At 55.1% G+C, this 27503-nt stretch overlaps 1 protein-coding gene and 1 long non-coding RNA gene across 2 annotated transcripts in view; one reads left to right on the top strand and one right to left on the bottom strand.

The window, feature by feature from the left end:
* The first annotated feature begins 6260 nt into the window (after positions 1 to 6260).
* On the top strand, positions 6261 to 10825 carry LOC109144425. Its single transcript, XR_002045192.2, has 2 exons — positions 6261 to 6462; positions 9680 to 10825. It is a non-coding gene; the product is annotated as an uncharacterized LOC109144425 (long non-coding RNA).
* A 6110-nt stretch (positions 10826 to 16935) lies between these two features.
* Positions 16936 to 27503, bottom strand: part of MYO18B (myosin XVIIIB) — a 56978-nt gene continuing 46410 nt past the window's right edge. The window contains 6 exon segments of the mRNA XM_039561332.1: positions 16936 to 17634; positions 18403 to 19606; positions 19608 to 19695; positions 24909 to 25070; positions 25780 to 25821; positions 26790 to 26923. Coding sequence (XP_039417266.1) covers positions 18404 to 19606; positions 19608 to 19695; positions 24909 to 25070; positions 25780 to 25821; positions 26790 to 26923 — 1629 coding nt within the window. The 3' untranslated portion in view covers positions 16936 to 17634; position 18403.

The following is a 27503-nucleotide window of genomic DNA, read 5'->3' as shown; positions in this document are numbered from 1 at the left end:
ATGGGGGACACAGCCCAGCTGAGTGTAGGGAAGCCACAACATCGTGGGGGATTTAATAGGGGAGAAGTCTCCTGACAGCCCACACGTAGGTCTAATAATTTACTGTAACTGCTTTTATGGCAGACCGTAAAAATCTAAAATAAGGCTGGGAATTGTCAGAGAATCCCACACGGAGCTGAATTTCTGCATAATCAGAAATTCTGGAGCCACCGTTTTTAGGCTCCAGTGCCTTCCTCTGGAAACTCTGAGGTGTTCACGGGGCTCCCGCAGTCCTGGTGATGGGAGGGTGATGGGTGGGGTCACTGATGGAGATCGCCAGTGGTCCTGTCCAACCTCGGTGATTTTGGGAGGCAGAGATCCCCTCTCTGTTCTGACCCTGGAGAGCAGCCCCTCGCCCTGCACCCTCCTGACCACCCTCCCGCCGTCCCCAGCCTCTCCACAGGGACTGGCACCCCAGGGAATGCACAGAGGGGTTTTGTTTCCTGGGCCCCGAGCTCTCCAGTCCCCTCCATGTGGCACAGGGAGGACACGGTCTGTCCCTGGAGGGTGACATTAAGCACCGAGGTAATTCTGCCTCTGAGTGCTAACCCTGAGCCGTTATCACAATTACTCCCAGGGCCACTGGATGATACTCGGTAATTACGTGGCTCTTTCATCTGGGATCTCAGAGCACTTACTGATCAATTAATTACACTTTGCAGCAGGCTTTGGCCCCGGTGCCAGATGCAGATCAATAATCCCTCTCCTGAGACGAGGCTGGCTCTGAATGACATGGCCGTGCCAGCACAGGGCTCACCCAGTGGGATGGTGTCCAGGCTCTGGGGTGCCCAGGCTGCCTATGGAAGGTGGAGGATGAGGGCATGGAAAGCTCATGGGTGAGAATCATGGAGTTTTGGTCAGATGAGGCCTCTAACATCTTTGAATCCAAGCCTTAACCGAGCTCGGGAGGGTCCTGAGCGCTGCTGGCTCTTCCCCACCCTCCAAAGGCTTTGTTCACCTGCTGTTGGAGACAGATGGGAGAAGGGAAGTGCCAACCAGCTCCTCCCGATCCTCAGAGCCCCAGGACAAGCTGTTGACTTGGAGCTTTGAACACAACACCAAGTGCCGTGAGCATGGGTCAGAAATCTCCTCCCAGAGGGGAGCCTGGCTGCACCCAAGTCTGGATTTATAAGTATAAATAAGACAGAAAGCAGGAATTCCCCTCAGGGCAGGCAGGGGTGGGAACCACACGGTCTCCTGCCTGAAAACCCTTCAGGTTTTTCATCGGTTACTGCAGGAGGAGAGAACTCACAGGGCTGGGGAGGTGCTGGAGGAGGGAAGGATCTGCAGGAGGCTTTGGTGAGAGACTGGGAGGGCAGAGAGCTGCCAAGAGCTGCGGGTCCGCGGCAGCCCCATCCCTCCTGGCGGCAGAGGAAGGATGGGGTCAGCTGAGGACGGTGGCAGGGTCTGCCCTGGCTGGGTGCCCATCGAGGATTGAGCCCAGCTGGATCTGGGGGTTTCTGGGCTGTCAGGAGCCAGCCAAGGGCCGGCCATGCTGACAGCCCACGGAGCTTCTCAGCTCTCGCTACAGCGACCTTCTCCTCACAGACTTGCCCTGTGTTGATCTAATAAAAGATTTCCCATTGCATTTCCCCACTATCGACTCCTCAGCGATGCCAGAGCGGAAATCAAGGGTGTGGGGGCTGTCCCCGGGCACGGTGTCAGAGCCACCTCACAGCCCGGAGCAAAACTGCAGCACCTGCAGCCCGTCCCTGCCAGAGAGCCGCACCCTCCCTGTCCCAGCTCACGGCTGAGAATCGCCAGTCGCAGGCGGAGAAACTCTTCCCCCGCTCCCCCGGAGCCCCAGGGCTCAGCCGAGCTGCTCTCAGTCCCCTCCTGCTCGGCCAAAGAGCTGCGTCACTGCAGCCTGACATCCTCTCCCTCCTTTTCCCGGCTGCCCTCCGTGGTGCGTCCTCCCCGTGTCACCCGGCTGGCAGGACCGGGGCTCCCCGTCCCTGTTCCCGACACTTTGGGGGACGGTGGCACATGGGAAGGGGAGCAGAGCCGTGGAGGGGAGCTGGGCTGGAAGCAGGACAGGTTTTGTCACCCTGGGACAGTGGTGTCTGCACTCTTGGCTGTCCTTCCTTCCTTCCAGGCAGCCTTTCAGCCCAGATGGAGAGCGCCATACGGAGTTTTGTTTCCTTCCCAAAACACACGACACATTCCCTGCCTGTCTAACAAGGTGTCCGCGCCAGGCTGCGTGACACGGTGCGAGGCACAACCAGGGATCATCCACGTCCCTGAGCGGGGACTGAGGGGGCTCTGTCCCCCCACACCCCACGTCCACCACTGGGCCACCCCACTCCTTGTCACAGCGCAGCACAGAGGAGGTTGGGGAGCTGAGGGCAGGTGTGCGGCACAGCCAGGCTGGAGATTTCCTGCTTCCACCTGGGGCTCGTTACTGAGAGCTGCTAAAAACGCAGGGTTTCCCCTTCCAGGGAGGAGGAGGAGGAGAAGGATGGGGAGGACTTTTACAAGGGTGTGCAGTGCCGGGGTAAGTGGGAATGGCTTAGATTAAATATTAGGAAGAAATTATTTTCTGTGACTGCCCTGAAAGCTGTGGGTGAGGAGGCGGCTGTGGGGATGTCCGGGCATTGGGATGAAGTGATGCCAGCGGAGGGATAGAGGGATGAGCCATCAGCTGGGATTTCTCCAGCACCTAAAAGCCTCCTTCACATTCTGTGCCATGAAACACAGCCGTGATTTTTGCTTTACAAGTGTTATTGCTTATAACAGCATGAAATTACAGCCAGAGCCGGTCAGCCTGGCAGCAGATAAGCAGAGCTGTGAGTGTGGCACTGTGTTGGTACACGGGGAGGGAGGGAGGGTGGTAGCCCCTGATGAGCCACATCTCTGGGCTATCCCAGTGGGAAGGCAGTGGGGATCCTACAGGGGATGCTGCAGGGTTTGGTGACGGATGTGAGCGGGCAGAAAGGATTAGGTAAGGGGCTCAAATTGGGAATAAACATGTCCAGGGCATCTTCAACCTCTCATTTGGGGACTCCAGTTCTGAGCGCCCTGGGTGCCGCTTCCAGCGCTGCTGTGTGCATGCTCTGCTCACAGCGCTGTCCTACGCCTCCCTAAACCCCGTAATTCCTGGCATTTTCCTCACTTTCATAAGCTTTTTTACCACTCGGAGATAAAAGGTCTCCATTTACTCGTCACCGCTCTAATTCTGTTTGCGAGCTGTGGGTGTCAGCCAGAGGTGGACCAGCGAGACCCGGGAAGGATTCCTGGCGGAACGAGCCTGTGTGTGCAGGATGGGATTGATTTCACGGTGCAGAAGCCACTCAGCAGCAGCCCCTGCCTGTCCTCCTGCCATGCACAGCACTGTGGAAAATGCACTTATTCACATATTACTGATTCTCTGAAGTTCAAGCCTTCCAGGTATTTCTGGTTCCTCCCAGTCTTGCCATCTGCTTTCATCCCCGTTCATCCCACTGCCCCTGCGCCTCCCTGGTTCTGCTCTGCTGCCTGTGTTTGTCAGAGGGCAAATAAAGCAGCTGAGGGCTGGCAGTGCTGGGGACTGGGAGCGTTTTCCCGGAGACTGCGCTCTGCCAGCCTGACCTTTCCAGGGAGCAGCCCAGGCAGGGCTGCTCATGCTGCACGCGGCTTTCCCTGTGCCACAGCAGCAGCACAGCCAGGAAAGGGGCTCATCCCAGCATCTGGATGCCCAGAAAACCTTGAGCATCATGGCAAGGCAGCAGATGCCTTTGTGGGATCGGCAGTGCTCCTGGTGGGACAGTGCGGCTCTGGGAAGCAGTCGGTGCCTCTGCCTATTCCTCAGACCCTGACGGATCCCTGTGACTGATGGCCGAGTCTTTCACCCTGAACCAAGCTGACAGGTTCCAAAAACCCTGGTGATGGATGATCTCATTACCCAGGGGTGCACTGCGAGGGAGGGAGGGGAGCAAATGACTTATTGCCTTCACTGGGGGTTTTGCTGGCAGTGTGAGGATGGTTCATTCCCTCTTCCCCAAAGCCAGGGAAGCAGCAGGTGTGCTCATCACTGCCTGGGAGGTTCCTGGGAGCAGATGCTGGACAGAGGCTGCGGTGCTCCTTGCTGGTCCCTATCCTCCTGCAGCCCAGAGCGATGCTCCATTTCCAGCCCCCATGCCCAGGAGGAGCCAGTGAGATGATCCAAAGCAGCCAAGGATGTCACGGGGCTGGAAATGTGCCTGCAGCCAGGGAAAGCACCTCATTGTGCTGGAGAGCCATCTCCATGCTCACCACTCGTGGTTAGTTCATCCCCGTGTGCTTGCAGCGTGGATATCTAACAGGGCGATGATCCAACACAGGAGTGGGAGGGATTTTGACTTTTCTTTTGGGGATCATGTTTGTTTTCTTGACATGCTTCAAGGAGTTCTGTGCAGCGGTGTAGAGGATGAACAGGCTCTCCCCAGCGGTGACTGGGTGCAATTTTGGTAGGGGATCAGGGATGCAGGGACTGAGGGGAGATGGACTCTGCCCTTCAGTGATGCTGGGATGCTCCGGGGCTCATGGCCCAGGGCGACACAGTTTGGTGTACCCAACTTTGTTTGCCCTTGAAGTGAACAGTTAAAGGGAGAGTGGGAGCTTGAGCAGGGGAAGGTTCCTGGCTGTGTTAGAGGGAAGATTTGCAGTGCTGGCTGTGGGATCAAGGACTGCATTAGTATCGACCTCGGGTGTGGCGAGATTTCCTAACTCAGCACAAGGCTGTGCTCGACTCTAAACCTCACAGAGCATGGGCAGCCATAGCCCCTGCCTCGCAGGAGTGTTTGGGGTCTTGATTCATCAGTGTCTCCTCAACACCCCCATTTCCCGGAGGGGAAGGATGCTCCAGCAGTGGGACCCACAGTCCTGGCTGCTGACTGTGCATCAGGCACCAACATCTGAAACCCAGCGTTGTGCTGAGCAGGATCCCAGCTCCAGTCTCAGGGAGGGAGGGAGGGAGATGATTGAGGAAGGCTGGGGGAATAAAGCTCCCCTATCCCCTTGTCCTTCTGCTGCAGCTCTGCCCTGGCACAGCAGAAAGGCCTCATGCTGGGCTCTGGGCAGAAAGAGCAGGTAATGGTTGTAAAGTCTCATGTTGCTTGCAGGAATGAGTTATCCCAGGAAAAATGCAGGTTCTCTCCTCCTGTGGGCTCCTGAAGCTTTGACATGCTCTGTCTGCGAGTGAGAGAGCCAAAGGGAACGTGGAATCAGCACCGTCTTCCCCCTGGAGTTCTTCTTCAGGCTTCACTTGGTGTCATAATGATCCAATCAATCCCAGGAGGCTCTAAATAATTATTAATTAAGGCAATGATTGGGTGATTTGGCCATCATTGCAGCTGTCTTTCACAGGGAGAGAGAAAAGCCTGTTCCTTTCTTATTTTTCCCTAAAGCCTGACTCTGATGGCACGCGGCTGCTCTGCAGAACACAATGTAATAGCAGGGTGAGTCACAGCCAAGGATTTGTATTCAATATCGGTTCGGATTACATTAGCTTTGCCTAATGCCTGAGCAATAAAGTGCCTCTTCATTGTATGGCTGCAATTTATTTCGGCTCCTGGGTTGGTACAGAGCAAACATCCATCATGCAGCAACACGTATGCCCTGCGACAGGAGCGGCCTGGGGGATGCCGGCTCTGCCTCTCCTCCTGCTGCCGGCAGGAGCTCTCATTGTCATGGAATCCTGGAATGGTTTGGGTTGGAAGGGACTTTAGAGGCCATCTTGTCCCACCCCCTGCCATGGACAGGGGCACCTTCTACTAGAGCACACTGCTCCAAGGCCTGTCCAACCTGGCCTTGGACACTTCTAGGGATGGGGAACCATCCATTTGTTCAGCCATAAAGCCTGCCCAGCTGTCACACAGGAGCCCAGCTGAGCATGGTGGCCTGTTCCCCCAGCGAGCTGTTGGACTGGTGTTGGGTGCTTTACTCCCGGAGCAGATCCCTGAATCCCCCATAACAATCCACAGGTCCTGGAGCAGCATTCCATCCCCCTGTCATGCTCCAGGCTGCAGCTGCTGCCTCTCAGCTCTGAGCAAGGGCTCTGGCTGGGATTTGGATCCACCCAAGACCCTGGGTGGACCCGGCAGGTCCCCGAGCTGGTGGCGTTCTGGTCACATCCCTGCTGTTCTCCTCCCTCTGCTGGCCTCTCCTCGGTGCCTTTCCCACTCGTGCCGTTCCCCCGTGTGCGAGCGCCTTGTCAGAGGAAGAGAGAGATGCAGGAAAGCAGCACAGGCTGCGAGAGCACAGCCCGGGCTCTGTTCTGTGCCGGCTGCAGCTGCTTGGCAAAGGCTCCCTGTGCTGGGCTCTGGCAGCTCAGCACCGCCGGCACAGCCCAGAGCAAGGGCGAGGGGACAGCCAGGATTGCTTTTTTTAGTTTGCAGAGGTCTGGGAAAACGGAGCGTTTTCCTTGGCTGCCCTAACGGGATCCAGCGATGATTCACGTGGGCAGCGGTGAGTAAGAGTCTCATCTTTATTTACTCCATGGTTTCGTGCCGGCGCTGTGGAAGACCTCGGAGGAGGAGGGGCAGGTCCACAAGGAGCCTCCGTGAGCACTTCCAGCCTGGCTCTGGTGGGAGGATGGCTGAGCATCGATGATTTATGAACTCTCCCGTGCAGGGCAGAGGTCCCTTTTTGCCTCGCACTGGGTTAGTTGAAGGAGGGAACCGGCCCTTTGAGCGATGCTCAAAGAAGCTGCCAGAGATTTCCTCATTGCCGAGGAAACGCCCCCGCATCTCCTCCTGCCGTGTGGCGGTGGGTGTCGCGTGGTCCCTTCCTGTTTGTCACCCAGCCAGGAGGAAGGAGCGGGGCCGTGTCTGCACTCACCCGCAAGGAGCAATCCATGAGTATTCCCAGCAAGCTCGCTGCGGTGTCCCCAGGGGGGATGGACAGGTCAAAAAGCCACCACCAAGCAGGGACCCGGTGCTGCGCCACTCACCTGGTGGTGACACAAAGTCCCAGCAATGTGGGAATGAAGGAAGTGGCTCCAGGGCTGTGCTGGGATTGAGGAATGTCCCTGGGATGGGGTTTTTAAGGCTGGGTGATGCCATCACCATTAATTAGCCCGTGCAGCGCTGACCGCGGCGCCCGCGCTGTCCCCGGCGCTGGACGCTGCCGGTGTCAGCGCTCCGGGAGCAGAGCTGCTGTGTTCCCGCACTGCACGGAGCTGGAACGCCGCTGCCGCTGGCTGGAGCCATCGCTAGAGGTGACATCTGACTGCTGAGAGCCCGTGACTGCCAGCAGGGCTGGGCCAGTGCCAGCTCCGGGCGCCACAGCCACCGCGGGCACATGCCCGGCCTGGGATGGGGCTGCTCCGGTGCCTGTGCGGTGCCGTCCACCTGCAGGGCACCACCAGCACCCTCAGCTTTCCCACCTGCATTTCCCAGGAACCAACAGCTCTCCCATGGCCTCTTTGGGACCGTTTGCTGCTGGATAACCCAGGAGCAGCCCCATGGGGCTGGGCCCTCGCTTGTGGCCTGGTGGCCAAGCCAGAGCCCTGGAGGGTGCATTGTCACCCTCTTCTTTCCTCAGAGGGTGGCTTGGCCACCCCTCGCCCTCCAGGGTGTGCCAGTGGCTGTGGCAGCAGCTGCAGGAGGGCCACAAGGACTTAGCAGGGCAGGGAATTCCCTCAGTGCTTCCCAGGCTGCCGGGATGGGAACGGGGATCCCTGAGTCCTGATCTTCCCACAAACCCAGCGCTGCTCCCACTAAGGAGCTTAAGCCATGGGGCTGATGCTAAACCTCTTAGTGCTGGCAGCAGCACCCAGGAGCCGATGGCTCCATGCTGAGGGTGATTCTCTGGGATTAAGAAACAGTTCCCTTCCCACAAAGTTTGGGTGAAAAGCCCTGTTTTCTGGGACTGCTGGCGAGACGGTGTCCCACGGGAGCGGGCGGATCTGGGTTCCTTGGTAAATCTACTGCCATCCAAGAAGAAAACACATTTTAATCAAATCCAAGGCAATGCTGCGATCTAGACACAGGAAATATAGGCCATGTTCACAAACTGGGAGGCTGCGTCCCAGAAAACATCAAATGTGAAAATCATTTAGAGGCTGGAGGAGTAAAAGCAGCTCCACAGGCATTCTTAGGGCTCTGGCATCCTCCAAGGCTGGAGCCAGCAGCCCCAGAACAACCCTGGTGAGGTTTAGGGAGTTGCCATGGTCCTGGCACAGTCCTGATGCACCTGTGGGACCGAGGGGAATATTCCATGCAGGGCTGGGAAACGTGGTTCATTAAAGAGGGGTTTGACAAACAGGAGAGGGTGAATAAAAGAGGAGGAAAATTCTCTGAGGACTGAAAAAACACCACTGAAAGGCGAGGAGGAAGGGAGGTCCCTGGGGTTTAGCCGAAGGAGGATCCAGAGGTGCCTTGAATCCACTGTGCAAGAATGTTCCTGGGATACAGCAGGCTCTGAAAGGGCCTTTTAATCCAACAGGGAAAGCACACAAGAGCCAACAACTGGAAGCCAGAGCCAGACACACTTAAATTAGAACAAAAGACACATTTCTAATAGTGAGGTAATTAACCACTGGAACGAATTATCAAGGGGAAGTGGTGTTTTCTCAGCCTCTTGAAGTTTTCAAATTAAGTTGGGATGTTTTTTTCCGAGAAAAATCTTCACTTGAGCAAAAACAACTGGAGGAACTTACTGCCTGTGCTCGAAAGTCAGCCCAGACCCTGCAGAACACTCTGGCCACAAAACCAGCTTTTTATAAAACTGGTGGAATTTTTAAGTAATTGCCCTGGAAATGGGAAGAAGAGACATTTCCCATCATATTCCTATTCCCAGTGAAGCCAGGACCGCTGGCCCTGCCACAGGCCGTGCTTTTACACTTGTCACCCTCGGGGTAATTCCTTTGCCCTTTGGTAAATATTGTCCGAACAAAATTTGGAATTTGGAGAATGGCCTGGATGCTGCCCCAGGGACCTGCTCTGGGTCATGGTGCAGGTGCAAAACCACACTGGAAGCAGAGCCCTGTCTGAGCTGGGGCTCTCCTTGCAGGACACTGTAAATACACAGATATCTGTATTTATATTTATCTATTTACATTTCTATGGCACACTGACAAGCCTCCAGCGGTGCCACTGCTGCTGTGGCCATGCCTGAGGCGAGGGTGTCCCTGTGTGTTTGGTGTCAGACAGTTTGGCCCTTCCCGTGAGCCGGGGCTGAGCTGGGAAGTCAATCACAGCAGCTCCGTAGAGCTCTGGTCCTGTAATTACTCCGTGATTAAATAAAAACGTAATTCCTTCAACACCTCCGCACTCCTGCTTTATTGCAGGAGAGCCCACACAAGGAATTAATGTTTAAATAATGGCTTTCCTCCCCAGGAGCAGGCTCTGAGATAGGCAGGAATATGTTAATGCTCTGTCCCGCAGATGGAAGGAGCAGCACCTTGCTGGGGGCCGCAGAGGCGACAGTGCAGCATCCACTGGGATTTTCCCACTCATCTCTATCTCCATGTCTTCTGGGCACAGCCCAGGGGTCCCTCTGGATTCAGCCCCCCAAATCCCCACCCCAGCTGGCACGAGGAGCCTTTCCCGCAATGCCAGGGCTTGGAAGCTGCCTGGTAATTCCTGCAATTCAGATGGAAGTTTGATGCCTGGAGGAGTGCAGAGAATTCCAGCCTCTGGCTGCGCTGATTCCTAAGCTGTCCATCTTTTCCTATCGGCAGATGCCAGCTGGGACGTCAGTGCCTGGTGAAGAATTGTCTCTCTCTGCAAAGGGCGACGCAGTTTCAACCTCTTTATTAAACCAAGCACAATCCTGTGCACCAGCAGAGATGAAGAAAAGCTCCTGATAAGTGGGACTGGCCATTCCCCGAGTTCCCAGTCTCCTTGGTTACAGTACGCCACACAAGTGCTTTTCTCGGAGAGCAGGCTGTGAGCAGGGAGTCTGAATCCCAGATTTTGAGAGGTTCCCCATCTCCCTGCCTCATACCTGGTGCTGGGAGGATGCTCAGCACACGACGGGGTGGGGAACGGGCTCCTGCTGGTTTTGCTGAGAGTCAGAGCAGATCCAATGGACTCTGTGCAATCCCAGATCCCAAAGCCTGGACGAGCTGCTGCCAGCTATTAACAAGACTGAATGGGGGATGTGCTGCCTGTTGGAACTGGTGTGAGGATATGGGGAGCAGTAGGGGGCTCAGAGAGCCTCAGCCCTCACCCAGCTCCTCCAGGGAAGCCCAGGAGGGTGCTGGTCCCATATCCAGTGACAGGAGGATGCTGGTCCCATATCCAGTGACAGGAGGGTGCCAGTCCCACATCCAGTGACAGGAGGATGCTGGTTCCATATCCAGTGACAGGAGGATGCCGGTCCCATATCCAGTGACAGGAGGGTGCCAGTCCCACATCCCGTGACAAAAAGGTGCTGGTCCCAGCTCTAGAGCACAGGCAGGAGTGGCTTCAACACAAGTTTGCCACTCTGACCCTGCACCAATGCTGTGCCCACGGTGCCACGTGCTGCAATGCCACCTCGGCGGTGTCACCCAGGGCACGGCAGTCCCAAGGGGTTGCTGTCACCACAGCCAACCTGTGGCAGCCATTAGTAACGTGATCCCCTGGCTGGTCAGAACCTCCTGTAGCTATGGTAATGGACTACCATAATTCACAATTATAATGTCAGATTTAAACCCAGGGCTTGTGCAAAAGGATAAAAATATCTCTTTGCTCGTGGGATCTCGGTATTATTTGCTTTGCTATATTGGAAGCTAAATGCTCTCACGAACATCAAGTGATTGTGCTGAGATTAAACACTTTTCTTCTGTTTATGCACGTTTCACCCTTTTATAGTTTTATTAAAACGCTGGCTGCACTCTCAATTAAGTGAATCATTTCTGCAGTTGTAAGCACATTTCATAGGAATAAATAATTTAATCTGCAGGGTGTTTTGGGCTCAAAACCACAACGCTAAGATATTGGGGGGTGCAGAGGTGAGACGGGGGAGCAGGCAGTGCCATTTCACAGTGCTCCAGCTGGGGTCAGGGATGTGAGCACAAAACCCTCCAGGTGTGCCCTGGGTGTGCCCCCTCACACATCTGGTTTGCACCTCCAGCCCATCCCACCACCCACGGGGAAAAAGGGGGCTCACATTCCCCTTCCTACACCCCATTAGTCCTGCGTTGTCCTCGGCCACCCATCACAGCCATGCCACTGACATCTTTCATCTGAGGAGCCCAAAGCCCCCTGCAAATATTAAAGAATTAATCACCCAAACCGCACAGCTTGCGCTCCGCCAAGCTCGCAGTCGTCGTTTCTGCGAATTTCGCATGGAAAAATCTGTCTGTTTTCTGCCATTTCTTAACCTCCAAATGTTGCTTTCTTGGCACTTTCCAGAAAGCACATGTTCACGTTTCCAGCACAGAGTCCTGTTTCCCTGGATCCCTGCCCACGTTCCCCGTGCTCGGCTGAGCTGCCACGTCCTGGTGCTGGTCCTAGTGCTGGTCCTGGTGCCTGCCCAGGGCACCCCAGCACCAAACCCTGTTCCCCCTCCCTGGCACCTCTCCTGGGTGTGTTTGTACAGCACCAGGCAGACAAAATCCCTGTGAAATCCCACCCACCACTGCTGGGAAACTCTGGCAAAGCAGGATGGCTTTATCCTTCAGGATGGCAGCTGACAAAGGCGGTGCTGTTGGAGAGTAATTAAAATGGACAGGTACCAAACCTTTGTCTTAAAACCCCCGAGACCTTGAGCTATTTCTGACACATCAGCAAAAAGTGGCAGCAGCGTGACAAGCTCAGGGTCACAGCCAGCTCCGAGGGGCCCTTTTCCCAAGGCACAGCCATGGTGCCCTGGCTGCTCCAGCCAGCAGATGAAAACATGAATATTCCTTAGGAAAAGCATTTTCAGCAGCACCAGTTCGCCCCAGTTTCGGATTTTTGCTGTAGGTGATGCCTGGGTGGGTTGGAGTCAGTGCCAGCCCAGAGGTCTGCAACGGGAATGCAAATCAGCCTCAGATCTGGGATTTGCTTCTGCTGGGTGGGTTTTATTCCCTTTAAAACCCTCCCTCTGCTCCAGGTGCCCCAGTGCCAGCAAGGGGCTCTGGAAGGGTTCCTGCAGCAGGAGCTCTCTTCCCGGCTGATTTGCAATGTGCCGCACAAGCACAAAGACCTTGCACTGTAATTAAGCTCTGGCTGTTCTTTCAGAACTTAGATTCAGAGAAATTAATCACTCAGAAAGAGCAGCTTGACTGGGAGTTGAGGGAAAAACAACCCTTTCCCCCCAAAGCCACGGCCAGTGTGTGGAGGTTTATGCCCAGCAGTGGCTGCTCCCTCTTCATCACATGGGTGAGCAAATGAGGACCCATCCTGCCTTCAGTCCTCTTATAAATTATTTAGCACAATCCAAATTACTGGGAATGTTCACTGTCTGTCCAGCAAAATCTAATTTGTATAAAGCTCATTTGGCAGCGATTTTCCTTAATGGCCAGGGTGGCCTTCTGTGGGTGTGTTGTAAAAGTGATCTCTTGGGCACAGGTGGGAAAGGCCTGCGTGGGCTTGCACTCCAAAATAACAACCAAAAATTAATTATAGCCATTATAACAGCTCAAAAGTACATTTAGTGAAAGTGGAAAATAGAATGAGGATAATTATAGTGGTTTTTCCCTACTGTATCAGTCATTTGATGACTTAGCAAGCTCCTCTATAAATATAGAACACATCAATAAAATACATCATACAGGATACAGAACACAGAATATATAACATCTTACATAATATACAGTAGACAATGTAATTGTAAGGTGTATCAATAGATAATATGTATCTAACATCTGTTTATATCTAATAATTTCTTTATAATGAATATGCAAAATATATATTAGCTGTATATGATACATAATATATTTAATATATAAAATACACAATATATTTAATGTATATATTATATATTTAATATAGAAGATACATAATATATATATATATTATATAATGCACATAATACATTTTCTGGACATTTTGAGTTGAGAAAGACCAGGAGCCATCCAGGGACACGTGGGGGTCTGGAGCAGAGCCAGTCCTGTCCCTACTGCTCCTGGGCAGATTCCAGCCTGGGGAGGTCACTGAACAGCCCCACCACATCCCCCTTTGCCATCTGGATCTCAGCTTTTCCAGGCCCCCGGAGCAGCAGGATCAGCGTCAGCCTAAACTGAGCCCAGCAGAGCCTCAGCCCAGACACCCCACTCCTTCCTCTGACTCCTTGTCCCACCTTCAGGGATTTTTCCCCCTCAGAGAGAGTGAGGTGCTGGCACGTGTGTGTGTGTGGGGTGGATGATATTCCCAGATGATCCGGGATGCTCTGGGCTCCGCCGGGATCGCCTGTCAGCAGCGCGGCAGGAGGGTGTGGGCTGGCTGGCACTGAGGCAGGAATCCCAGCGGGACTTCAATAAGGATAAAGCTCAGCCTGATAAAACCAAGCCCCAGCCTGACAGATGGCCCTGAGCGAGGGGGAAAGGCGGGAGCTGGGCAGGGAGCACATCCTGCCTTCCTCCCTACTGTTCCCACTCCAGCATCGGCAATGAGGGACACCCTGGGAAGGGCTAAGATCCTGATTTTGGTGGGGACAGGGGACTTGGGGTCACCCTCAGTGGTCCTGCACAGCACAGAGACACAATTCCCGCTCTCCATCCGCACAGGGATGAGGAGGGTGCCCAAGGCTGCACTGCTTTGGCAAACCCAGTCCATTTTAATTTTCCATCCATCCCTGCCGTGCCACGCCATGCCAAGGACTTGGCTCATCTCTTCACAGACCCTTTTCCCCATTCCAAACCCATTTGGAAGTCCCTGTGCTGGGGATGGGCTTGGCCAGTGCCGGAGCTGCTGGAGCACGAGCCCAGCCTCAAGAGCAAGCAGTGAGCAGGGGGCAGGGGGAGGCTGCCACGCCTGCTGAGCCACCGGAAGGAAGAATAATTTCAATTCTATCTCCCTTTTGGAAGGGACACATTTAATGGCAGAGAGGCTCCATGCATGGCAGCAATCGGGAATTAACTCCCTTCATCCAAGTGCCGTGAAATTGAATCCTGTCAGCGTGAGCAGGAGCTGAACATGGTGCAGGAGAGGTGGGGCTTCCACGTCCCCATCCTGCTGCCAGAGCCACCAACCCATCAGGACAACCCTGGCTGCTCTACCAGGTGAGGATGTGCAGCTCTGGGTGGTTCCCATCCCTCTGAGCAGAGCTAGGAGTCAAAGCCAAGCATTCACAGATACAGGCGTTGGGAAGACCAGCTTATTTGTTGGAAAAGAGGCTCATGGACGTGGTTAATCACTTGGAAGTGCAGTAAATGGAGTTCCCTGATTGCTCTGAGAGCATTGGAGGAGGCCACAGAGCACCTCAGGCACATGGTAGGATTCTCGGGGTGGTGTGGCGCAGGACTAGGAGTTGGATTGATGATCCCTGTGAGTCCCTTGCAACTCAGGAATTCCATGATCTCCCTGATGCTCAGCACAGCAAAGGTGCCATGATTCAGGGGGGTGATGGGGAGACCAGGGGGGTCTCCAGCCCTGGTACCCACCTCAGAAGGGACTGGGAATTGCACCCAAGCCTGCCCAGCTCACGCTCAGTGCTGCTGGATTCTCCCTGAGACATGGATGTGACGAGCCAAAGGCAGCTCTGCCAGCAGGAAAGCAGCCGGTCCCAGCACCGGGAGTGCTGCAGGATAGCTCTGGACACTCAATCCTCAGTGATGGGCATCATGCAGAGAAGGAGCTCTTACAGAGATCACTCCTCTGAGGAGGGCTTTCCACAGGCACAGCCAGTGGAAGAAAAGAGCACGCTTTAATTGCGCTAATTAGAGACTTGGCAGTCTCGTTGCTTGATGCTTTTTGCATTTGCTGCGGAGACATTTCCCTTTGCCAGGGTCTGCCCTTCCCGGAGAGGGAGGGATGGCTGCTGTGGGGTGCTGGGGTCCAGGGGCATTACCCTCACATTCCTGCTGATCCCAGCTCTGAGATGCACTTGGGTGAAGGATCCTTTCTCCAGGGGTGATGTGGAGCCTCCACACTTCCCATCCCTGCCAGCAGCACAGGGCAAAGCTCTTGTGCTGGAAGCAGGAGAATGTACTAAAACACAGGGGCAAAGGGAATATAACTCCTGTCCTCCCACTCCAGGCTATAAATGGCCATGGTCCTGCTCCTGGCTGGCTCAGCCATCGTTTTTGTGTCTCCTGAGCATTCCGGGGGGAGTGAGGAACAGGAGCTTTCTCTCCTGTGCCGTGCACACGCCGTATTTTCCGCTGGCCAGCACTGATGGATGGCTCGGTCTCACCATCCGTGAGCTTTGCTCTCTGGCTGCTCCAAGGGCAAACAATTCTCTGGACTCAGCCTGAAACGCTCCAGGCCAAGCATCGTTTTGTCCTGGTTTGTCATTAAAGGATGTGCACAGCCATTCCAAGTGACAGAGCAATTTCCTTTGTGTCCTGCAAAGCAAAAGGAAAAGAAAGAAGTCAGCGTATTACACACAAATCTGCTTTTCTCCTGCAAGTTGAAATAGGAACAGCTTAATTTCCAGCAAAGCCAACGCTGTAGTAATTCCAAATCAAAGGCTTCGTGTCAAAGAAATCATTTTGCTACAGCCACAAATAATGAGCAATTTATGTCACGTTTGGAGATTAGATTAAAAACGAGCTGCAAAGAGACACCTCAGCTGGTGGTGGTTGTAGGTCTGACTTCAGAAGCCAAAGGTGGGGCAGCACTGGACTCCTGGCCCTGGGTGTCCCTCCTCCAGGTGCCACTGGTGTCCCTCCCCTCAGGTGCCAGCAGTTGGCTCTGGGCAGGCTGGGCTCCCAAGGGCTGCTGCCTCTGCCATGGAGCCAGGTTGGGAGAGCTGGGGGCGTTCACCTGGACAAGAGAAGGCTCCAGGGAGAGCTCAGAGCCCCTTCCAGGGCCTAAAGGGGCTCCAGGAGAGCTGGAGAGGGACTGGGGACAAGGGATGGAGGGACAGGACAAAGGGAATGGCTTCCCACTGCCAGAGGGCAGGGCTGGATGGGATATTGGGAAGGAATTGTTCCCTGGGAGGGTGGGGAGGCCCTGGCACAGGGTGCCCAGAGAAGCTGTGGCTGCCCCTGGATCCCTGGCAGTGTCCAAGGCCAGGCTGGACATTGGGGCTTGGAGCAGCCTGGGACAGTGGAAGGTGTCCCTGCCCATGGCAGAGGAAGGAACTGGATGATTTTTAAGGTCCCTTCCCACCCCAAACCCTTCTGTGATTCCCTCCTTCTATAAAATCCCTCTGGGGAGAAATACTTGCTGCAAAGAGAAAAGCACTTGCTTTTCTCTCCCAGAAACAGCAGAATCATTAAAAAAAGACCAATTTTAAACTAATTAGAGGCAATTTCTTCATTTGCTGCCTTCTTGCATGAGGCACACGTCGTGAAAGGGACACGTGGGAGCACAGGGAATGTCACCCTGAGCAGAGCTGCCTCCTGCCAGGCTGCTGGCCCTGCAGGGACCGAGGAATCGCCAGGAACTGCTGACAGGCGGCCGAGCAAAGTGCTGATGTGAGGCCTCATCCCCAGGCTCCTCATCCATTGCTGACAAGGAAAATGCTGCTTGCTGCAAGGCCTTCGCTTTAAATTAGAAGTGAAGGTGAAGAATCCAACAGGCAAAACAAAATGCTGAACAGTGCCCAACTGGCTTTTCAAGCTGCCATTGCCCCCTGGCTGTCCCGGGGGGTCCAGGGAGGTTGTGCAAATTGGTGCAAATTTCCCAGCCAAGCAAATGACTTGGAAATTGCTGATGGAAGAGGACAGATTTGTGCACAGATCCTTTTGCCCCAAACCTCTGATCAAGGATTAAGTTTGGATCTCTTCTAGGAAAGAAGGGTGAGGCTGAGAAAAGAGCTTTTTGTGCATGTGGAAGGACGGGCTGGGCTCTGCACTGCACCACTCCCATGGACCTGCTCCCACCGTGGGGAACGGAATAACGAGAAGGGACCTGCGTGTCAAAGAAGCAAATATTTTATTGTGTAAAAACCAAGCAGGCATTAAATAGAGCCTCCCACTGCCCCCCACACCACGTGCCTGGCATGCCACTGGGATGTGCCCAGATATCCCCCACAGGCTGGAGCCATGGAAGCACAGACAGATCCATCTTCAAATACCTGTGGAACTATAAATGGTTCCGAGCTCTGCTGTTGCTGGGTGCCACACTGAGACCCAACAGCCTTCTCAAAGATGGTTTTTGAGCAGTACAATGTTGGATGAGACACCCGGGCTGCAGCTCTGGGTTACAAAGGAGAGGTTTGGTGTTCCTCCAGCTCCTCCCAGCGTGGCCTTTCCCTGGCCATGACATGTCCTCAGCATCTGTGGCAGCCGCTGGGTTTTAATTAAAGCACCAACTCCCACGTCAAAAAACTGCAGGAGAACAGGAAAGTCCTCATCCCCGCGGCTGGCCCTGAGCAAAGCTGCGGCGCTGGGAAATGGGGCAGGAGCACAAGGAAACTGTGTCCAAGACCAAAAAAGTTTGTAGAACCATCCCATGACTTTTGTGGAGCCACCTGCAGTCTCTGCTCACGTGAGGTGGTTCTGCCAGGAGCAGGGAAGCCGTGTGCCCAACGTGGCTCCTCGTCGGGGCCGGCTGCTGCGCTTGATCGAAAGGAATCCTGCAGAAAGTGGGACATTGCATTATGCAGATTTGCTTCCTGGAAAGAAATGTTTTATTAACACACGCTCCCTTCGTGTGTTGGCTTAGTCAATCCGGTCACAGCTTGACATCCAATAAGTTACTCTAAAGGCAGTGGTTTTACAAAATGTTTTTCTAATCTATTTTAAACACTTAATTACAGTTCTGGCGCATTCATTAGGGACTCTGCTTTCAAACCTGGATTGCAGCAATAAATCCTAATTTTCCAAGTGTCAGTTGCAATCCAGACATGGCAGCCAAGTGGGTGTCGGGGGCTGTTGATGACTGGGGGAAGGATGTCTGGGCCAGGCAGGAGCCCTGTTCTCCAGAGAGGGAACTCCCAGCATCCAGCCCGAGCTGATTTCTAATCACCAAAAGAAACTTGGGCCCCTGAGGAGAGAGCGCTCGAGGGCCTTGGGGGGATGTGTCTGCTGGGTGCTAGGGTGGGAGCTGAGGGATGCTGTTTTGGGAAACCCCAGTGAATTCTGAGCTGGTGCTGTGGACGGCTCTGCTGGGGCTGACCCTGGCAACAGAAGCGTCCCCATTGCAGCCCTGAAGGTGCAAAGGCAAGCGGGGGCCAGTCCCAGTGCCACACACCCCGAGGCACACCCTGGCAGCCCTGGGATGCTCTGACATGCCAGGAGGAGCACAGGGACTCCAGCTGCCCTGAGGTACCCCGTCCCCACACACTCCCCAGCATCAGCACAGGCACCAAGGGACCGTGGATCAGAGCCAGCATCCCAAACGCGCCCCCACAGCTCTGAGCTCAGTGGCTCAGCACAGTTACCTCAGTCTTTGCCCAGGTACTTCTTCATGATGCTGCTGACATCGTCCTCCTTCCCCTCAGCCTCGGCACGGCGGCTCATCCCGCTGCCCTGGCTGCTGCCTCTGCTGCTGGAGCCCTCCCCGTCCCCTCTCGGGGGCTGCGGCCGGCGCTTGATGCTGTCGGCACTCCGGGAGGAGAGGTGGGAGCCAGAGGATGAGGAGGTGTCCGAGAGGTCTCCGGGCTCTTCCCGGCTGCTCTTGGCCGTGCCCTTGGTCTCGGAGGACTCCAGAGTGCCCGCTATGGCCTCATCCTCGAAGCGCACGGTGAGGGGCCGGTGGCCGTCCCTTCTGTCCCTGCGGGGTCTGGCCAGGCTGCTGGTGGAGCGGGACTTGCGGATGGCCGGCAGGAAATCGTCAAAGTCAACCTTGGTTCTCCTCTCATAGTTGAGGGTGGGTATTCGCCAGCTGAAGGGGTCACTCGCCTTCCCCTCACCCAGCCCATCGCTGGACAGGGAGCTCAGAAATCCCTCAGGCTCCTTCCCCAGCTCCACGTCCTCCAGCGACGGCTCCAGGCAGCTCCTCCAGGAGCTCAGCCGCGACACACCCAGCACCTCCACCCCGGCAGCCGGGGAGCTCGGCCGGCGGCCGGAGCCGTCGAGGGCCGGCAGGAGGGAGTCGTAGGAGCCGAATTTCGATGCCCTCTTCAGCGCTGGGGAACGCGAGGGCTCGGCTGGCTCCGAGGCCATGCTCCGCAGGCTAGAGGAGCGTGCGAGGCTGGCACCTGCTCCCTCCCCTTCCCCTGCCTGACCCCCCTCCAGCCTCCCCAGGGGCTCCTCGGCCGCTGGGACCGCCCGGCAGCGCCGCAGGGCCGCGGCACCGGTGGTGCGGTAAATGGGGAGCGGAGAGGTGTCCGCCCCCAGCGTGGGCAGCCCCGGCTCCCGCTCCGCTGCCCGCTGCCGCCGCAGCTCCTCCACGTACTCGGAGAGGGCAGCCGAGCTGGGCACCGGCCCCGATGCCACCGAGAGCCTCCTTCTGCTGGGCACCGGCGGAGACACCGCGCTGGAGAACCTCCCGTCCGCAGCCGGGGAGCTGCCCCGCCGCAGCAGCGTTGGGGACGTCTCTCCTGTCCTATCCGTGGGCTTCTTTGGGCTCTCCAGCTCCTCTTCTTCTGCCAGAGGTTTTCCATAGTCCCGTCTTCTGGCCCCCAGCAGGGGACTCGCCGTCCTCTCCCGGATCTGCAGCCTCGCCAGGCCTGGAAGAGCTCCGGGAGGACAGCGGCCGACTCAGAGCGGGCTCCTTGGTGTCTCTGCTCACCCTGAACGACAGAAATTGGTGTTACTTTAGACTGTGGGATTCCCAGTGACTGGGATGTCATTCAGCATGTGAAAAGCCGGCATTGGCATGGGAGTCTCGGGATAAACTCACTGCTGCATCCGGCAGTTGGGCAACGCCCAAGGATTTTATCTTAGCCCAGGTCAGCCAGGCCGGGTAATTCCTGGTGTAGAGCGTGTGGTGTTGGCTTCAGCTCTGCCAAGCCAACACTTACCTCCAAATATCCTTTTTCTTGACAGATTACAGCAATATGTAGGATTTATTTTATTTCTGTCAAAGCCAAAGATTATTCACTAAAATTTTATGAAACCAGCTCGCAGTGCACCCCCGACGCATCTCACTGTTATTGCTGGGCATGTTTCACCCAGGCTGCTGCTCTAACAGTTCTGAACTGCAGGAGCCCTGCAACACCTGGGCAGCAGCTGCACAGCGAGGGGGGACGGCCAGACAGGACCACACCTGGGACAAGGGCTGGTGCAGGAACCACGTGGGATCCACCTCTGCTCAGCCCTGAGGATCCACACCAGAACCCCCAACCACGCAGGCTGTCCCTGTCCTCGTGCAGCTGATGCACAGAGATGGGGGGGACTGCAGCCACCGGTGGGCTTGGGGTCACTGGTGCCACTAAGCCCCTGATGGGACACTTTATGGCCCCCTCCAAGCACCTACATTTGCTTGCTGGCAGTGTCCCCACTCCCATCACTGTCCCTCAGCCGAGGGAACCCACGACTGGCCTGACTGGGAATTCTGCTGGGATGTGAATTTGGGAAAGAAAGGAGGAGGGAAAAAGAGGGAACAGGGCAGAGCAAAGCAGCAGAACCCAAACAACAAACCCATCTCTGGGAGGGAGCAGCACTCAAGTTGTGCATGGCTGTAATGAAGCTTCCTGCCCTGGGAATGCTGCTGTTGCCATGGGAATGGGGTGGGAGCAGATAATCCAGGCACGCCGCCGGACGCTCGGACCAGGCTCTGCTGACCCGTGAAATAATTTACATGCTGAGATGGGCTGCAGACAAACTCCAGAGCTGGGAAATGCATGATTGCAGAAGGGAAGGGGCAGTGGAGCAGCTCCACCTTCCTGGCACAGCCCAGGGAACAGAGGTGCCCACCTGTCCGGGCACCCACCTCCTTTCCCTGCTCATTAAACCAGCCTAAATCATTTGATTATTCAATATAAAAAGGAATTAACCAGAGATTTCATCTCCCTGAATCACTGCACCCTTCAGGGCCATCCCGTGCTGACGCTGCCGAAGCACTACGGCTGATTAATAGTTTGAGACATTTCAATAATGCTGGAGTTTAGGATCCTAAATTGCATCTTACTTAAAATGGCTGGTGTAATCCTTCGGTGAGGTTTTGTACAGAAATTGCTCCATTCACTCTGCACGTTTCCAAATAATAACGTTGTAACCCATGTGCTGCATGAATGGCTTTCATAAATTCAACGCCAGCATCAGTGTTTTTATTTGGGTTTAAAGGCTGAGATAAAAGTGAGTGGAGAGGTGAGAATCACTAATGGGCTGTGAACAAGGACTGAACGTGCCGTATTTATTGTCCTGTTCAGCCTGGCGGACAGGTACTGCTTTTATGAAAATCTTTGGAGTCTGAAATGGAGTGAAAGCTGTGAAGCTGGGATTGTTCCAGCTTCTGTGGCTGGCAAGGGCCACACAGCCCCAGAGTCCAAGCAAGGATCTCACACTCTCCATGCCCCTGTTTCCATCCAAAGGCTAAGACTGCCCCATCCATCCTTGTCTCTCCCAACCGTTCCATTTTCTGCACCCATTAAACTGCCAGAGGGCAGGGTTAGGTGGGATATTGGGAAGAAATTCTTCCCTGGGAGGGTGGTGAGGCCCTGTCACAGGTTGCCCCATCCCTGGAAGTGTCCAAGGCCAGGTTGGATGAGTCTCGGAGCAACCCAGGCTAGTGGAAGGTGTCCCTGTCCATGGCAGAGGATGGAACTGGATGGTTTTGAAGGTTCCTTCCCATCCCAACCATTCCATGATTTGTTTCTTTAACTGTACCCTTATGGCTACCAAAATCCCCCTCCAAAATCATGGCTAGTCTTCCTCATCCTCATCCTCATCCTCCTCACAAGGCAGGACACAAGAGCAAGACGGTCATACCCCATCCTGCGGCATCCTCTGCTCATCCATAAATCCCTGGCAAATGGTACCAGCAAGAATTCCCAGGGCTTGGAATGACCCCAGGAAGTCGCAGGCAGCCCCAAAGGAAGGTGATGCCTCAGGAGGAAGGACCATGAGCCCCTCCAGCCCTGAGCTCCTCCATCATCTTCAGGGAAGATGATTTTCCCAGCAAAAGGCAAAAGATGCCGAGCCCAGGAGGCGCCTGGAAGCCAACGGAGCTCTGCAATCTGCCATTCACACCAAACCAAATGACATACAACAATAATTAGTGAAGATTACATAGCAATTAGCATGATTACAATTATACCAGTTGAAATCATTTATACAATAAAATCCACGCATGCTTTGCAACACATGACCAGGGCCGAAAGTGTGGCTGGGATGCTTTTCCTGGGAGCTCATAAATAAAGCCAAGACAGCTCCATTTCAGGGAGGGAAGGGACACCGGCCTCATTTCTGTCAGAAGAGGATTTTCTTGTCACACCGTCATCTACTCAACAGCTCCCAGTTTCCCCATGTAATGATTTGCTTTTGACACAATCATGGTTAAAAATAAACGTGTTGGATCCCCAGCAGCCTTGGGACCAGGGCTCCTGGTTTTGTGAACCCAGGTGGGAGGGGAATTGCTGCCAGGGTGATCCTGGGGTGATGCCACAGCTGTGGGATGCAGGATGGAAAGGCAGATCCTGGGTTGTGGATCCACTCCCTGACTGCACCTCTGGATAATCCCCCATCACAGCACGACCTTAACCTGCCTGGAAAGGGGCAGAATAAATACATAAACTTTTAAATTGGCTTCTTAATAAAAAAAAAATCGTATTTATTCCAGCTCTGTGCTGTGTCATATTTACGGAGGCTTAGCTCTGCTGGCCAGCGTTCTGTACAGCCATTTAAATAGCAGAGAATTAAAGGAAACGTTAATCAAAGCTCTCCCTCCTGTAAGCACACGGGTGATAAGAGCTCCCCACTCTCCTCTGGCTCTTGGCAGCTGTTTGTTCAGCAAACACCCCAGATGTGGTGCTGAGCAGCCAACATGAGCAAGACTCGTTTTTCATTACTGGGTGCTTCTGTAAGACAAAGGAATCTTAATAAGGAAGAGCTCGTTTCCCTGATCTCATTTTTATTACCTCCAGTCTCGTCTCCTGTTTGTTTGCATTTCATCTCCTCCTCGCTCTATTTCCATCTTAGATGAGCTGCAGCCAAACACAGCTCCCACACCAGCATTTGCAGTTTGCCCCTTCACAAGCCCCAGGATGGAGGGTGATGGTCACACTGTGGCCAGGGCTCGGGACAATTTGCTTTTCACAAGAGCCACAGGCAGCCCAGCAAACCCCGGAATCCCAGAATTGCTGAGGTTGGGAAACACCTCCAAGAGCATCGAGTCCAAGCTGTGACCAATCCCCACCTTGTCCCCAGCCCAGAGCACTGAGTGCCACATCCAGGCATCCCTTGGACACCTGCAGGGATAGGGACTCCAAACCTCCCTGGGCAGCCCCTTCTGATGTCTGACCACCCTTTCCATGAGGAAATTCCTCCTGGTGTCCAACCTGAAAGCCTGCATGTCTTTTACTCTGAGTCTGAGGAGTTTCAGCTCAGGAATAAGGTATTAGCCACAATGCCTGTCTTTCTGTCACCCATTAACGATCAGAGTTGGGTCATTTGGACCAAAACCTCCTCAGCAGCACTTAGGAAGGGCCTTATTTATTGTGCAGGGTCCCAGTGAGCTCAGCCAACTGCTCTCAGGGCTCCCACTCATCACTGGTCCGTGGAAGGTGTCCCTGCCCATGGCAGGGAGGTGGAATGAAGATGATCTTTAAGGTTCCTTCCCACCCAAAGCATTCCAGGATTCTGTGATCTCCCCACAGGTCTTTGCCCTACCTGACTGTTCTTAGACTCTGCCTTGTACCTCCACGAACTGCTCCAGCTCACCCAAGGCATTTCCTGCTCTTCAGAACATCAGTTCTGACAACAGCAGTTCTCCTGTACAAGGCAGGTGGGGGACAGAGCTCGCCAGAATGGGAGCAGGGAGATTAATACCAATGTCTGCAGTGCAACTGTGCTCCTGACAAATTCCATCGCCTTGGAGCATCTACCTACACACCTGAACACAAGCAGGGAGCAGCTGGGAGCTGCAGTGAGCTGTGGCCAGCCTCAGCCTGGCACCTGCCCTGGTTATGGGGAGAAAAACAGGAAAAATAGCGATGCAAAAATAGCGATGGGTGTCCTGAGAGACCAATCCCCGGGAGAGCAGCAGGGTGGGGAGGCCCCAAGTCACAGGGGCTGCAAGCAGGGGCACTGCCAGCCCTGCCCACCCTGAGTTTGGGTTGTTGGCACCTTTTCCACCTTGCCTACAGAGGGATGATTCTCTCTGGAGCCCACTCTGCTCCCTGCCCCAGGACTCAAAGCTCCATCCCTGCTCCATCTCTGCCCTCACAAGCCTCCAAGGGGATCTGACACACTCCTCCATCCCCACCACCTCCCTCCACGATGCTTTTCCAAACTCAACCCACGTGATTGTTTCACACATGAAACACAAAGAACCAGTTTCTCTGTGACCTGGAAATGGGGTTTTTCTCTGGATTGGGGGGTGGGCACCAATTCAGGCTGGGCACCTGGGCACCCACAGAGCCAAACAGAGACATTTGGGCTGTGCAAGTGCTCAGGCCCCTCTCCAGCTCTCTCCCAGCCTGTCAGCATCACTATCAAAAATTAACATATTTGATATTAGAATGGTAGAAATGAATCCCTCTTCCTCAGCAGCAAGCATATGGCATACAAATCCTCAAATAGGCTGCATTGCCTCTTTAAATTATCTCCAGAGAATACATCAAGGGATATTTTCCTGCTTGAAGCATGTTTTTGATGTAGTGACTTTCATCTGGTGTTTCACTGATCCTGGCGTGGCAGTGGCTGCCTTCCTTGATTTGATGCTTTGACCTTAAACACCACAGGTCCTGCTGAGCTCCATCCTGCATATCCCGAGGGAGCCCAGAGGAAGCCCCCACATCTCAGCACCCCCCAACACACCCAGGATGGGCTGGGGGTGCCTTACCTCAGGCTCTGGGTGCTGCGGCTGCCGACGGACGGTGCTGAGATGCTCCCGGCCACGCTGGCACTCGCCAGGGACGTCCAGCCTGCGGAGGAACTCGGCCAGGACTTGACGCTCTCCGCAGGCTCCAGGCTGAGCACAGAGCCAACACTGGAGCAGGCATCCCTGAGGGGACACGAGAGACCTGTCAGCTCTGCAGGTGCAGGCAGGAGTGGTGCTGGGTCACTGTGATGGTGACACAGGGCACAGAGCGGGGCGTCCTCACACTTCCACCGCAGCAGCTCCAGCTGGTGAGCTCTGCTCGGGCTGGTTTGTGGTACCAGATAAAAAGAAATCTTTCCAGGCAGCCTGGTCCTTGTGCCATTGCTGCTGCCATTCATTAGTTCCTCAAGCTTTTGCAAGTGCCCTGCAGCCCTTGGGCAGGAAAACCCTGCACTGCCTGCCAGGCCTGGGGCTGGAGCTGCAGTGACAGAGCTGCTGTGACCCTGGGCACCCCACTGGGACCTGTGCACTCCTGGGCTCCCCCAGAGCCAGGGCTACCCCAGCCCACCCTCCAGGAGCCCCCAGACCAGGTGCAGCAGATGAAATCCTTTAGGATCTCAGTTTTCCTTCAAAGCCACAGATCAGCTTCATCTCTCAAAGCACAGTCCAGAGGATTGGGAGCATCCCTTGGGATAAGAGCCAGAGCTCCCAGGGAATGGGAGCAGGTCGATGGGCACGGGGCACACAACGCCAGCACATCTGGAAGCCAATGTGAGCCCTGCCCGTGCAGTTGCAGCAGCCACTGGACCCCTCAGAGCAGCAGCTGGTGGTCCATGAGCTGTGCCAGAGGCAGGCACAGGCTCTGGCAGCAGCATCCCCCGGGATCACTCACGTGTCTCTCCTGGAGCACAGCGACTCCCGCGCCGTCTGCACGCTGCAAGGACCACAGGAGAGGGTCAGCGACGGCTCATGGGCACCCCAAAACCACTCCAAGGTGCAAAACTTCCCAGACCGACTGCAGCAGAGCCGCTGTGGCCGGAGCAGGGGCTGGGCTGAGCCGGGGAACACTCCCAAAACAGCCGGAGCTGCAGCGCTGGAGCAGGGAGCAGGGCTGGAGACCTGCAAGGGTCAGCCCTGGCTGCAGACGGGACCCCAGGGCAAAAGGAGGGAGCAGAACACCCCGGCACAGGGCTGCTCCTGCCGGCAGCAGCTGCCGTTCCTGCTGGGAAGCACTTCTCACCTCCACCGGTGCACCAGCTGCATTGGAAATCATCCTTTTTTTGGGAAGCAGTGAGTGTCTGAGCTCACGGTTTGTATCTCACCCTTCTTCCCTCGTTTAATCACCACACAGAGCAAATGCTGACAAGCACACCTCAGCTTTTTTTCTATTTTTTTTTTAAGCTCATTTATCTCTTTTGTCTCCATTTGTCCATTTGATGCCCCTTTAGCTGTGTGGCAGAGGGGAAAACTGAAGGGCTTTAGGAAAAACACCTGAAAAACGCACTGGAATTTTTCCCTCATTTTTTTCCCTAGTAAAACCCTCTACCCAAATCACCCCTGGCTCCTCCAGCTCCTGGGGATGATCAAAGCAGGATTTTCTCGATGAACCCAGTGCTGGGGCACCAACATGCTGCTGCCAGGCACCTGCTGTACAAATGGGGCTATTCCCACCCTTTTGGCTCGCTTTAAACTGGGCCACACAGGATGATTTCAAGGGTGCCACTTTTTCATGAAACCTTCCATTAACACGAAGTTTTTTGCTCACAGACACAGCGCAAACACGTGAGCATGAGGACATGAAACTACAGCCACCCTGGCATTGCCCAGCGCTGCCTCTTCCCCACCAGAGAGCAGCTGAGTCCCCCACAACCCCTCCAGCTCCCCTGAGGCCCCGTTTCTCACCTGTCGGCATCGCTGTCGTCGCTGTCACGCAGCCCCTCCAGGGCCACCTGCAGGTCTGCGATGCGGCGGATGGAGGTGCCCAGGTCAGCCTGCAGCACCTGCCTCACCTCTGCCAGCTCTGCCAGCTGCTGCTCCTGCACAGGGGACACCAGGTGAGGGCCTGCACCTGACGTGGCACCTGAACTACGAGTGGGGTGACTGCTAAACCACCCCCTCCTCACCCCAGTGCTCCCAGTGACTGTCAGGGCTGGTTACCTGCACCACGCCCTGCGGCACCTGTGAATGTAAACTGCAGCTTCCAGCACCTTCCAGTGCTTAAAGGGGCTCCGGGAGAGCTGGAGAGGGATTTTGGATAAGGGCATGAAGTCACAGGACACAGGGAATGGCTGCCCACTGCCAGAGGACAGGAATAGATAGGATATTGGGAAGAAATTCTTCCCTGTGAGGGTGGGGAGGCCCTGGCATGTGTCCAAGGCCAGGTTGGATGGGGCTTGGAGCAACCTGGGATAGTGGAAGGTGTCCCTGTCACGGCAGGGAGTGGGACAGGATGAGCTCTGAGGTCCCTGCAACCCAAACCGTCCCAGGATTTACAACCTGACACAACCCCCACGGCTCCACGGGCCCAGCATCGCCCACCTTGCACACCAAGGACATCAACTTGGCCCTGCACCCCTGCTCATCACCCTCCAAGTCCTTCCTGCTGTTCCTCCAAGG

Source organism: Corvus cornix, chromosome 15 (genome assembly GCF_000738735.6).
Source record: "Corvus cornix cornix isolate S_Up_H32 chromosome 15, ASM73873v5, whole genome shotgun sequence".
In the NCBI taxonomy this organism is placed as follows: Eukaryota; Metazoa; Chordata; class Aves; order Passeriformes; family Corvidae; genus Corvus; species Corvus cornix.
This window is presented reverse-complemented; position numbering and strand designations above follow the sequence as displayed.